General features: G+C 54.0%; 1 protein-coding gene across 2 annotated transcripts; it reads right to left on the minus strand.

Moving 5' to 3' along the window:
• Positions 1-468: 468 nt before the first annotated feature.
• Positions 469-12836, minus strand: MRPL21 (mitochondrial ribosomal protein L21). 2 transcript variants are annotated; one of them, XM_061203862.1, is made up of 7 exons: positions 12713-12836; positions 9320-9377; positions 6836-6921; positions 5529-5692; positions 3775-3827; positions 3299-3402; positions 469-584 (listed from the first exon to the last, which is right to left on the minus strand). In XM_061203862.1, exons 1-7 carry the CDS (start codon positions 12822-12824, stop codon positions 520-522), a joined length of 642 nt encoding a protein of 213 aa, XP_061059845.1. In that variant the 5' UTR covers positions 12825-12836; the 3' UTR covers positions 469-519. The 2 variants fall into 2 exon arrangements, with proteins under 2 accessions (XP_061059845.1, XP_061059846.1); XM_061203863.1 differs by lacking the exon at positions 9320-9377.
• Positions 12837-12914: the final 78 nt, after the last annotated feature.

Here is a 12914-nt window from a genome sequence, read left to right on the forward strand (position 1 = left end):
GGACCCAGCGGAGCAAAAGGACCAGGGCAGGGACTCTGCACCCAGATACACTGGCCTGGTTTGTATCTCAGCTTCTTAGAAAAGCGAATCACTAGAAACAGGTAATTGGATTACCCAAGGGATGGAATTTGCTCATGTTTTTGTACATCTTGCCCAGGAGTGGAATCCAGATTGTGTCTCTCCTGGCGTCAGCTCCTGGGCCCCAGCTGTGTCCCCCACGTCACGCCCCTGCGGTGCCCGGCGGAGGGCAGCCAGTAACATCAGTCTGTCTCTTACACAAGCATCCCGGCTCCAGCCCTGGGAGGGCCACGTGCGTAACTCTTCCCGAACTCCTGGTTTCTCCAGCTAAGGGAGGCTATTCCTTACTAAGAACAAGCTCCCAGTCAGGGCGCTCAGCCTCAAACAAGCCACAACAGGACTGAGCTTTTTACAGCAGAGCTACCTACACCACAACACGGAAACCCGGTCTCCTCGGAAAATGGATTTATTTTTATATTTCTAGAAACATTAGCTGGACGATCAGCACAGACATGGAGCAATCTTGATGGTGTTTATCCGGAGGACGGTCTGAGGACTCACGATAACTGCAAGACAGAGCAGGGCCCGGGCATGAACACAGATCCGGACGCTGTTGACCAGCTACCGCGAGACCCAGCCGCCGCCCGCTCTTTCCTCGAGGGTCTGCCTTGCACCAGCACCGCCCCGCAGCTGGGTGGAACCGGGCACCCAGTGATGTCCCACAGGCCGTGGTTTTGGTCATCGCTGACCACCTGCCTCACCACTCGCTCCGTGAGCCCCGTCAGACCCCGCAGGGGCTGCAACGCCCTGGGGCCCGAAGGCCAGGGGTGCCCTTGCTGCGGCCCCCAGCCTGGCCTCCCCCATGTGCCCAGAGACCCCTGCCCTGCATGGGTGGAGGCACCCTTCTGGCTACGCTGAGGCTACTGGAGCTGGCGGAGGGTACAGGAGAGGCTCCCTACTGACCCAACTCTAGTAAAGCTGAAGCTACCGTCTCTGGTACATTTCACCGTTTGTAACCAAGGATTGTGAGCGACATACATCGTCCCTCGTCATCTGCAGGGGATGGGTTCCAGGACCCCCGAGGACACCGGCATCCAAGGATGCTCAAGCCCCTTAATAAGAGGGTCTAGTGTCTGCATGTAACCTACACACACCCTCCCGTATACTCTAAACCATCTCTAGGTCACACGTGAGGCCTAAAAGACTGTAAATGCCATATGAACAGGTGTAAATACAATGTATAATATAGATTCTACGTAAGTACTTGGTGAAGCAAATTCAAGTTTTGCTTTTTGGAACTCTCTGGAATGTTTTTTTCCTGCAAATTTTCTTTTTTTTTTTTTTTGGCCCTGCGGCACGCGGGCTCTTAGTTGTGGCATGTGGGACCTTAGTTCCCTGGCCAGGGATCAAGCCTGCGCCCCCTGCATTGGAAGCGCGGAGTCAACCACTGGACCGCCAGGGAAGTTCCTCCGGCAAATTTTCAATCTGTGGCTGGTTGACTCTGCGAGTGTGGCAGACGGGGATACAGGGGGCCAACTACACTTCCTGAGACAGGATGCTGCAGCCTGTGGGTCCCACCCCAAGGGGCTGTGACCTCCAGTGGAGGCCCCTGCAGGACAGTTCTGTTCCTGCTTGTGGGTTTACTGGGCAACGGCAGGGGGCTCTGGATGGGAACAAAAGGTCACATGGGGTCAGGGAGATGGGGGAGACACAGCCCAGGCCGCAGAGAGCGGGCAGCGACGGCTGGGTGAGGGCCGAGGGGGCTCCCTCCGTGAACCCTCGTCCCGGCCCTGCTCCGTGAGGCCAGGCAGGGAGAGCGGGGTCTCCTGCCCCCACTCAGGGCACAGGCGGCACAGGCTCCCCTCCCGTCCCTACGCTGAGCCGCCAACTCCCACAAGTCACCACAAGGCCGCTGGATGCGGCGGCCTCTCCACTCCCGCTCACCAGGCCCTGCCTGCGCCCCTGGGGCAGGGCCCTGCTGTGAAGTCGCCCCCTCAGGTGCCAGCCCTTCCCGCCGCCGCTTCCTCCCTTCCTGGCTGAGGTTCTGCCCACCCCACGCGCTGCACCTGCCAGAACCAGCGGCAAGTCCACACAGGGGCGCTGCTTCTTCACCTCTCCGACCTCTGACCTCACCCCTTCCCGCCTCCATCCCCCGCCCCCTCCCAGCAGACCCACCTTGGTGACGCCCGTTGCTACCGGCCCTTTCAACCAGGGGCACCACACGCCGCGGCACCGGCACCGCATGCCGCCTGGACGCCCCTTCGGCCGGGGGACAGGATGGAGGGCCCTCCCGTTCCTGGTCTGTCAGCCCCTGTGCTCGAGCCCACCCCCCCCCGCTCCATCCCACCAGCATCCCGATGCCCTGGCCCTCCAGGGGCCACCCCGCCTGCTGCCTCCCCAGGGAAGCCTCTCCAGACCTTCTCTCCCAGGACTCCCTTCCTGCAGGCTCCAGACAGGCCTCCCTCCTCCCCCAAAGCCTCTTTCGCTCCTTCAAACAAACCAGCCCCACCTCCGCCTCCCAGCCCACCCTCGACCTCACACCCTTCCCGCCGCCACCTCTTCTCCTTAACCGCCTTCTGAGAAGGCTGTCCCCACCTGCCTCTGCTTCACGGAACAAACACGAACGAATGCTCGAAGCATCACAGTCAGATGAAGTCTGACGAGCCACCCACAGGAACCGGAACACGGGACACACGATCCCTCTGCACCTGTGACTCCTTCCTTCCCCGCCCCTCCAGAGGCAGCCACACCCGTAATTCTGCGCATATCGTTCTTCCTTTAAAAATGTGCCATCATATGCGTGTGCATAACGCGTGCGGGCGCGAGTGTGTGCCCGGCAGCACGAGGCTAAGCTCTGCCCACCTCCGGGCTTCACGACTCGGCCTCACGCTCACATAGTCTAAGATCGTCCCTGCCGTGTGGAGGTGGGCCATCCACTGCACTGGACAACATCCCACTGAGGGAATCTCCGTTTGCTCGTCCATTCCCCGTGGTGGACACGTGACCTGCTTCTGGGTTTTCCGGCAGGAACCCAGCTGCCACTGACGTCTCCCAGGGCCGCGCCCTCCACATGCCCCAGAGTGGTTAACGACTGCTACCCGCCCCTCCCCGGCAGAGCCAGGACGCGGGCAGAGCTCTCACTGGTCTCACTGGTCTCTGGGCCGCTGCACCCCCAAGAGCGCCCAGCAGAGGGCAGGTCCCCGTCCAACCTGGCCCAGCACAGGACGCGGGGCAGCACCCAGAGGACGGAAACGCAGCAGCCACGCTTTCTCCAACTTACTTCTTTTCCTTTTGTAGTTTTTCCTTTTCTTGAATCTCATATTGATTTTTGGCCACGATTCTGTCTTTTCAATGACTGTGGCTTCTACTTGAACAAGATCCTTTCTGGAAGAGAGGAAAACGAACCGTAATGTACCTTCCTGATTATTTTTCAGTTTTACTAGTGCTTCACATGAGAACATCTAAATAAAGTTTAACTTCCTTTTCTGCGCGTTATCAATGTCATACGCCCTCCCTGCAGACACCGTGATAATTACCAAAAAGCACAACAAAGAACAGTGTCGTGCCACAGCAAATCTTAAAAGGGCCAAACCACAATGAATGAGTAACAGGCCAACGATTTGTTCTGGATGCTCTGTACGCGGGACACGACACACCCACGGTGAGAAGTGTAAGCGTGCTGAGCTTGGTGGTTGCAGCGGGTGTGACAGGAGCCCCTCTGCCCAGCCTCCCCGCCGGCATCTGAGAGCACGTTACCTGAGGAGGGGTCTGCCGAGCAGCGTGAAGTCGTCGGCCCCAACCAGCAGGACCTGGAATCAAACAGGTGTGTTACCAGCAAATAACACAAAGCCCCTAGAACAGGCAGCGACCCGAGCACACTGGAAAGGAAGCAAGGTGTCGGCTCCCCGAAACCAAGACGTGGGCTTGCTCTGCTCTCTAACTAGCGACTCCCTCAACCTGGGACGGAGGGGGCGCCAGCGGGCGGCGTGGCTGTGTGTGCAGGGGCGCCGGGCTGCCTGCGGACACGCCGCGCTGTCAGACCCGGACACATGGAACTTGGTCATCCCAGTGAGCGGGTAACCTCCTATGGCAACAGTGGCTTTTAAAAAATAACAACTTTTTATTGAAGTATAATACATACGGGGAAAAAATGCACAAACCAGACTGTGGTGTCCTTTATGCAGTTCACAGTCCTGCTGATACTGCAAAGATTGAGGTTCAAGGTGTTCTTTTAATGACTGCAAAATCCTGCACGGCCAGGAAGCCTCTCTCACCGGAGGGAAACTGTGACGCTAAGTGTGGCCTCAGATGAAGACAGCTCTGCGACCCAAGTGCAGTGGGGTTCTCATTACACATTGGGAGACTGTCTGAAATTCTCCTGATGAGAAAAAAACTCGATTGCATTAAGCTTAACTGTCTAAAGACAAAGGCTATTTTATAATAACATCAATGGGCTATGTATGCTAGGTGATGACAAATAATGAAATCTTGCTTGACTCACTCTCAGCCCGACACGTTCTCTATTGCTGGGTTTCCTACGTTATGAAAAACCACCTGCATTAGGTGGAGCTTCCTATGTTTTTGTTAATGTGAAATGTTTCAAAATAACGTCTTTTTAGAAATCCTCACAAACACACTCCAGAAGTCTCTTATCTTAGATGTAAAAGGTAAATGTACTCTTGTTCATGAGCTCGTGACAGAACCACGGGGGTCACCAAGGAGAAGGGGCTGTGCTGGCTGCCGGCGTCCACACAGCGCCCTGGTTCAGCTCTGAGCCGTGGTCCTGCTCGGATCACAGGCTGTGGGAAGACCGTCTGAGAAAGGAGAGTTTAACGCTCCCCTGGGTGTAAATATGCAAAGAATCTATAATCACAAAGGAAGGAGGAGTTTTAAATTATAAAGAAAACCATGTTATATCACATCATACCAACAGTTAACTACGTCCAAAAAAAATGATCCGGTACAGAAATCTCATATTTTATCTACAGTTTTATGAACAGAAATAGAATAGGCAAAAACCAAATAGGCCCCCGAACACAGCAAAGAGAATCATAAGCGGAGGGCAGAAGCGCTTGGCTAAACATGCAGGACACACCACGCAGCAGTCAGGAGGGTGGGAAGACGACCAGCGCCCTGCGAGATGCCTCTACACCAGTGCTGACTGCTCAGGACAGCGGCAGCTGTCACGCCGAACGTCAGGGGAGTGTTCGAGCCGAAACGGAACATTTTCTCTTCATAAATCTGGGCCTGAGAACTCTTTACATCCTTAACTGGGATTTTCACTGTACCTGTGATCAGATATTTTCCTCTAAAAATATACGCTAAGGAGACGTGAGACAAACCCACAGACACACGCTTCTCCTTAGAGAAACGTGCCGATCGTCTCCCTGTAAGGAGGGGCCCTACCGAGTTGGGCCGCCCTCAGGGAGCAGCTCTGCCCACACCCCCCTGACCCCACCGTGCCCACCCGGCCAGCCTGCCGTGTCCCCAGAGCTGACCCACAGTCTCACCTTCTCCAACCGGATCCTCTCTCCACACGCAACATCTAACTTGTTTTCAATTAAAATCAGGTCTTCAGAGGTCACCTTCCACTGGTGGCTGGCAAAGTGCACCACAGCGAAGAGCCTGCCGTAGCGGCCCCGGGCGATCAGTTCGTTCACCTTCTCCACGACCTCTGCGGGGAAAAGGGCGGTCAGGGTCACAGCTACACCCTCACCCGGGTGCCCTCTGCTCCGCCGCAGCCGCGGCCCTGAGCATCCCTGGAGCGGTGGCAGGGCCTGTGCGAGCAGCCCCTCCTCGCTCTCCCCGTCGCACGCCCAGGGTGAGCCACTGCTCCCAGGAGCTGGCACTTGGGCGCTCGGGGCACACGGGGCTCTTACAGACAATCGTGCTCTGACGATTGTCAGAAGCCCCCATCCCCCTGCCATCCTCCCGCCTGAGTGCTCGGCATGCCTGGCTTGGTCCCTCTGACCCTGCGGTGGAGAAACCCTCACCTGGTTTGATTCCCAGTCGTTATTAACAACGAGCCAGCGGCCTGGCAAAGTGAGAGGAGAGGCCTTCTTGCAAACAAGGAAAACCTAGAATTATACCTCATGGCGCTGGATGCTACCTGCTCGCCTCCGCCCACACCCAGTCCCCGCTCCCATGGTCACCACCTCGCCTTAGGCCCGGCCCTTCTCTCCTGCCCCGACCCTCCCGGCCTCGCCTGCGGCTGGGCGCAGGGCACGGTGTCTGCCCTGGAAACCGAGTCAAGCCCTCGGCTGCACCTGGCCAAGAGGGCAGAACCTCGCCTGCAGTTTTACTTTTCGGGCACAGCATCCGAAATAGTATTTAAAAACTGGAAGATTCCACGCATTACTATGGACTTCCAGCTTTTGGAAACTGAGGATCTTGCACTCCCTCCCGGTGCTGGGCGTGGTGGCCACACTGCCCTCCTGGCGACACGTATTCTGTCTGACATGCCTCCCGACACCCTGATGGCCTCTCGAACACCTGGGCTGGGGCCGGCTTCCACCGATGGCCGAGCACGTTGTTCTTCTTCCCTGAACTCCCATTTCTACCAACAGCGGGGAGACAGAGCTGGGCCCTGGCCCTTCCGCCACCCGCATTACCCGCCTGCAACTCGGCTGGCGCCTTGGTGCCCTAGGAGGATTGGCTCAACGATTGAGGGTTTTGAACTCTGGTGCTGAGCGAACCTGAGCTTTCACGCTGCACCATGTCTCGGGCACCTGGGAACGTGAAGTCCTTGTTCCGTGGCCAGGAGGCCCCCTCTGTGGTGGAAGCAGGGGCGCCAACCCCTTGCTCCTGCCTCTCTTACCTGCGTGGTGTCTGGCCTCCTCGACGGGGTCCGGCACAACAACTTCTGGCCAAGGTGGTGAACTCAGTGACGTTTTAGGAACGTATCTGTAAAAATATTTTACAGACGTGGGTCACACACACGTGAAAAGACGGTTCAAGATGTGTGAGAAATGGCTGTGCTCAGCACACTAGGAAAGGCAAGGACCCAGCCTGTCTCTGATGCTTGTGTGGCTGGTAGGACAGCTGCCCCCGCAGTTGTAGGTGAGCAAAACCTGCCCCCCCCCAAAATGTCTCTTAGGCGGGCAGATTACTTCAAGCCGAAAACAATCAAGGCCCAAAAGACACAGGAAGAAACTTTGGCAGGAGGCAGGCAGGCCTGGGTCTGCGCGCAGCTTCCTGAAAGACTTGAGATGGAGGGCCTGTCCTGGGACAGGGCATCAACAGAGACGGCTGCGAGGAACACGGGGGCCCAGAGATCCGAGGCCGCTCCTGTCCCACTGTCTCTGCAGGCCCAACAAACATTTATTCACCAAACATCTGCTTTTCCATCTCCACGTGAAATTGCCTTTGTCCCCTTTGAAGTCTCAAACCCCTACCCTCAACATCGTCTTTTGTCTTTAGCTGAAGGTGCTACTTAAGGTGAGGGCGAGTGGCTCATTTCTCCTGGGTCTCTCCTGTGCGTACAGGTTATTAAACTTTGGTTTGATTTTCTCCTGTTAACCTGTCTCATGTCAATTTAACTCTTAGACCAGCCAGAAGACCCCAGAAAACTGGGGACCCTGCCACTTCCAGCGCAGGGCCCAGGCCCCCCGTCACTGTCACAGAAGGTGCTGAACAGACCTGTGAAGTGAGCGAACGCCCTCCCTGCCGGAGTCAACCGGCCCCCACATGAAGCTGTGCAGCCCCGTCGCGCATCGCGTCTGAGCGTCAGGAGCCCCGGGCGGCCCGGCAGCAGCCAGCCGAGGACCCAGGGACAAACCTGGGAAGGGACCGGGGGCAGCAGTGGCCACGCACGGCGGTCACAGGAGAAGCCAGCCGAGTTCACGAAAGCGCCCCTTAGGGTTTCTGCCTCCACCCTCACGCAGGGTGCCCACTGCTGCTTTAGGGAAACACCAGGCCCTGCGTCCCCCCTGCTGAGCATCTCCGCTGCAGGAGCGCAGGCGGCTGCACTGAGAGCTTGCTACGTGCCAGGAGCTCTTCTCTTTTTTTTTTTCTAATTTTTGTATTGAAGTATAGTTGATTTACAATGTTGTGTTAATTTCTGCTGTTCAGCGTAGTGATACAGTTATACACATACATTCTTTTTTATATTCTTTTCTGTCACGGTTTATCTCAGGAGATTGAATATAGTTCCCTATGCTCTAGAGTAGGACCCTGTCGTTTATCCATTCTATGTATAATACTTTGTATCTGCTAATCCCAAATTCCCAATCCATCCCTCTCCCACGGCAACCACAAGTCCTTCTAAGCTCTTTTTTTAAAAAAAATTTATTTTATTTTTGGCTGCATTGGGTCTTCGTTGTTGCATGCGGGCTTCCTCTAGTTCCAGCAAGCGGGGGCTGTTCTTCATTGCGGTGTGCAGGCTTCTCATCGCGGTGGCTTCTCTTGTTGAGGAGCACGGGCTCTAGGCGCACGAGCTTCAGTAGCTGTGGTGCGCGGGCTTCAGTAGTTGTGGCGAGAGGGGGCTACTCTTCGTTGTGGTGTGTGGGCTTCTCATTGCGGTGGCTTCTCTTGTTGCAGAGCACGGGTTCTAGGCACTCGGGCTTCAGTAGTTGCGGCACGCAGGCTCATAGTTGTGGCTCGCGGGCTCTACAGCGCAGGCTCAGCAGTTGTGGTGCACAGGCTTCGGTGCTCCGCGGCATGTGGGATCTTCCCAGACCAGGGATTGAACCCGTGTCCCCTGCACTGGCAGGCGGATTCTTAACCACTGCGCCACCAGGGAAGCTCCCTTCTAAGCTCTTTAAATGCAGAAATTCACTCGACTCTCGTGAAAACCCACTGAGATGGAGACTAATATTGCTTCCATTTTGCAGTTCAGAGTGAAGTTCAGAGTGCGTGACCCTGCTCAGGGACCCGGGCTGACAGGGCAGGGCAGGGACGGGACCCTGTGTATCCCTACCTGAGTATGATTTTGTCAAATTTACCTTCTGTAGTCTATATTAATTTTATGTTTTTTCTTTAACACTGAAATGCTCTTTCAAATTACGTGAGGTCCTCCGAGAGACTCTGACACAACCATCCTGTGATTCGACCTTCCCAGTTGGAAATAAATCCCCAATTAGGAGTTAAAAGCTTTTGCCTAGAAAGACACAGCTGTGCAAGGCCCAGAACACCTTTGTCTCTGGGTGCTCGAGGTTCTGTATTTCTGTATGTCAAGGGTCTGGGAAAAATACTGTCAAAAAAGTTAAAAGAAAACTAAATATTCTTGAAAACCCCAATGTTTGAAGTTTTGACTTTAGAAAGGAAAGGAAGAGAGTCACCAAAACCCACATTTTGCTATTACCCTTGTGGAAATGAAGCGCTCTGCGAACTGAACCTTCGAGAAGCAGACCACGGGGAAGCTGAGGGAACAAGAGAAACGCGCAGTTACTGGCACGAAAGGCAGACCGTCCTTCACAGCGTTCAACGTGCAAGCGCCGCACTGTGACTGGCACCCGACTGAGACCACCACATCACAACATGTCCGCAGAAAAATCCAGGCCAACAAAACTGAAAGAACATCACTTATAGTTACTGGTTATTACCATAAGCATCAGGATGTGTTTATCACACCATCGAAAAGGGCCCCAAACCAAATCACCTACCTGCTAACCCATGCCTTGACCACAAGTGCCCACTAAGTTCAGGCCCTGTTCGGTACCCAAGTGTGGGAGCAGCTCCAGGACGCCCCGATGAGCCCACATCCAGGTGCTCTCCCCGCTGTGTTGTCCCCCGACAGGGCGCTGGTTTCTGTGACCAACAGCATGTGGCAGAAGTGAGATGCCAGGACATCTCACATCTCACTTCAGGACAACACTTCCGAGAGTAAGTTATAAAAGGGCAGCTGCTGTCCTGGGCTTCCTCTCTCATCTCTGCTGCAGGGCTGCTGTGCTGCGAGCAGTCCCTGGAGGGGCCTCCCGCCAGCAGCCCAGGGAAGGAGCTGGAAAGCAGATTCTGCAGCCCCAGCTGACAGCCTGACTTGAATCTAATGAGAGACTGGGAGCCAGAAGCACCCGCTAAGCTGCTCCCGGATCCTGACCGTCAGCGATGGCGTGACCTAATACCATAATACATGTTAGGTATCTTAAGCTGCTGGATTTGGGGTGACCTGGGACACAGCAGTAGATAACTAATACACTGACAAAGGCACCCAGAGCCTACTGAGAAGGACTCAGAAATAAAATGCCTGGTGCTTAAGTGCAAAAAGCAAAGGACAGGTTTCTCAATAACTACTGTTGGTTTTATTTTTTCAACTGAGCTATAATTTATAAACCATGAAATTCACTCTTTTAAAGCTCACTCATTAGCGGTTGTTCCCAATTCTTGGTCTCCTGGGCTGGTTTCTCTTCCCCTCTGCCATCTTGGTGTGCTTGTGGTTTAGACGTTGGATCTTACCTCTTCTTTACCTATGGCCTTTCCTCTGGTGATTGTATGAATTTAAATGTCACCTATACATTGGTGACTCCCAAGTTTACACCTGCAGCCTGTTGGACACGACAAACACCTGTCTCTTTGTCGTCGTCACCTGCATGTCTAACAGGCGTCTCAGAACCTAACAAAGGCTCCTGATCTGCCCCTCATGCCTGCTTCTCCCGCACCCCTCCCCATCTCACGTAATGGCGACTCCATCTTTCTAGTTGCTCAGGCCCCAAATCTCAGTCATTTATGACCCTTCTCTCTCACACCCCTCAGCCAACCTATCAGCAAATTCCCTTGGTTCTCTTTGAGAGATCCAGGCTCTGACCTCTTCAATCACCCAAGCCTGGATTATTACTAACACCCTGCTCTCGCCCTAGCCTCCCTTCTCTGCACAGCAGCTAGAGGGATCCTGTTAAAACTGAGGCCAGATCATGTCACTACTTTGCAAAACTCTACAAGAGCACCCCATTTCACTCAGAGAAAAAGCCGAAGTCTTACAGTGGCCAACACGGCAGTGGGCAGTGCGATTCTGTCTGTCTCTCTGAGCCCATGCCTCACGAGCTTCCCCTTGTTCACTGCACACCTGCCATTCTGGCCTCCTGGCTATTCCTGGAAGATGCCAAGTACAAGGGCCTATGCCTTGACTGCTCTTGCCCCGGACGCTCCCCCACCCCACGTGGCCCCCAGGCTAATTCCCTACTTCCTTTGGGTCTCCACTCAAATACCGTCTCAGTAGAGAGGCCTTCCCCACCCATCCTATTTAAAATTGAACCCTTTCTTCCCAACTCGTGCTTTATTTTTCTCCATGAGTCGTAACAGCTTTGAACATACTATGTAATTTGCTTCTTCTTAAAAAACTGCCTGTCTCTCTGCACAACCCTTCCTCCCGCGTCAGAATGCTAGCTGCATAAAAGCAGGGATTATTGTTTCATGTTTATAACTGATGTATTCGCTATCCTGGACCAGTGTTTGACTTGTAATAGGTGCTCGATAAATGGTGAATATACGAATAAATGAATGAAATCTACTCTCCTAAGCCATCAAATGAAGCCCCTGTGGAATACTCCATGATTGGGAACTTGTGATTGGCCTCTCTTGAGAGCCATCCCACCGCTGAAAGCTCACATAGTTTCCGCACCTGATCTGCTTCCCTTACCTATGGTCTTAGCTTAGCAGTGACCCCACTGGGAACAAATGGTCCCCCAGGATCATCCTTTAGATGCCTAAGGACAGTGCCAGTGTCCATCCTGTTTCCTTCACTCACTCTTCAAGGTCCTGCCTGTTTACCATTTTGGTCACTCTCTCTTTACTCAGTTCACTTCATCTGTGCTTCTCTCTGAAAACAGTGGGTCTGGAATTGAACACAGCATTCTAGAGGTGGTTTTATGTTGGTAGAATGCAGTAAGTCCCACTGCTTTTGTAAAAACTTCCCTGCCTGCTTAAACCCAGGTTTTATTATGGAAAATGACAAGCATACAAAAGTAAAGAGAACAGTGAGTCCTCCTGTATCTCTCCCCAGACTCAACAGTTATCAACTCATGGCCAAGCTTGATTCATTCACAGTGCCTCTGGCCCAACTCTGTGATTAAAGCAACTGTCAGTATATTTCTATGAAAGATAAAGATTCTTTACAAAACCACAACCACAACATCATTATCACACCTAAAAAAGAGAACAATTATTTATCATCATCAAATAGACAGTCAGACCCAATTCTAAAACATACATAAACATTCCCTCACACAGATACACACTCCAACCGTTTCAGACAGAGGTTTATAGTGTTTCTGACAAACAATCTTTTTGAGCCTCATGACAACCCAGTGCCTAAAATACAGCTGTCGCTTTTGCTGGATTGGTTACCATTAGGCAAGGACATTCCTCACCATTTTCCAGCTGAGGACAATGAGGCTCAGAGAGTGGCTCGCAGGCTGCGGGCGATGCTTAAAGCACAGGCCTTGGAGCCGGACCGAGTTGTCTGATTCCGTCCTCTCCCACTTCCCTGCTGTGTGACCATAAGCAAGTTACCTAACCACTCTGAGCCTCAGTTTGTTTCCCCGGTTAAATACAGCCTATATGGAAGTTGGGGAGCTTTCATCAGTATTTAAGCTACTAACTAAAGGAACCAGGATCTGAACCCAGGTTTCCCCAACTCTAAAGTCCGCGTTGTCATCACCGCATCAAAAAAAGCGATTAACAACGATCGGACACAGACACACATGTGGCGGGACGGCGGGGCGCCCCACTTCCTCCCTTCACCCCGCGGCCAAGGTCTCACCCTCTCCGCGCCCCGACGCTCTCAGGACACTGCGGCTGCATGCAGACACCAGCCGCCCGAACGTGACCGGCAGGGCCGAGGCCGCCACAGCCGCCGCCATAGCCGCCGCCATCTTCCCAGCCTAGACCGGCACCGGAAGCGGAAGAGGCGCGAACCTGGTGCGTCGACGCACCGGGCCCGGCCGGGAGCACCGCCCCTCGCG

This window comes from Eubalaena glacialis, chromosome 10, assembly GCF_028564815.1.
Source record: "Eubalaena glacialis isolate mEubGla1 chromosome 10, mEubGla1.1.hap2.+ XY, whole genome shotgun sequence".
NCBI classification, from domain to species: domain Eukaryota; kingdom Metazoa; phylum Chordata; class Mammalia; order Artiodactyla; family Balaenidae; genus Eubalaena; species Eubalaena glacialis.

What these genes read in the sequence shown, in the direction of transcription:
- MRPL21 (XM_061203862.1), bottom strand. Translation starts at nt 12,824, where the DNA reads ATGGCGGCGGCTATGGCGGCGGCTGTGGCGGCCTCGGCCCTGCCGGTC. An exon ending in AGCGTCGGGGCGCGGAGAGG is followed by an intron (nt 9,378 to 12,712) that starts GTGAGACCTTGG and finishes TTGTTCCCTCAG; the next exon opens with CTTCCCCGTGGTCTGCTTCT. An exon ending in GGAGGCCAGACACCACGCAG is followed by an intron (nt 5,693 to 6,835) that starts GTAAGAGAGGCA and finishes TTTTCCCCGCAG; the next exon opens with AGGTCGTGGAGAAGGTGAAC.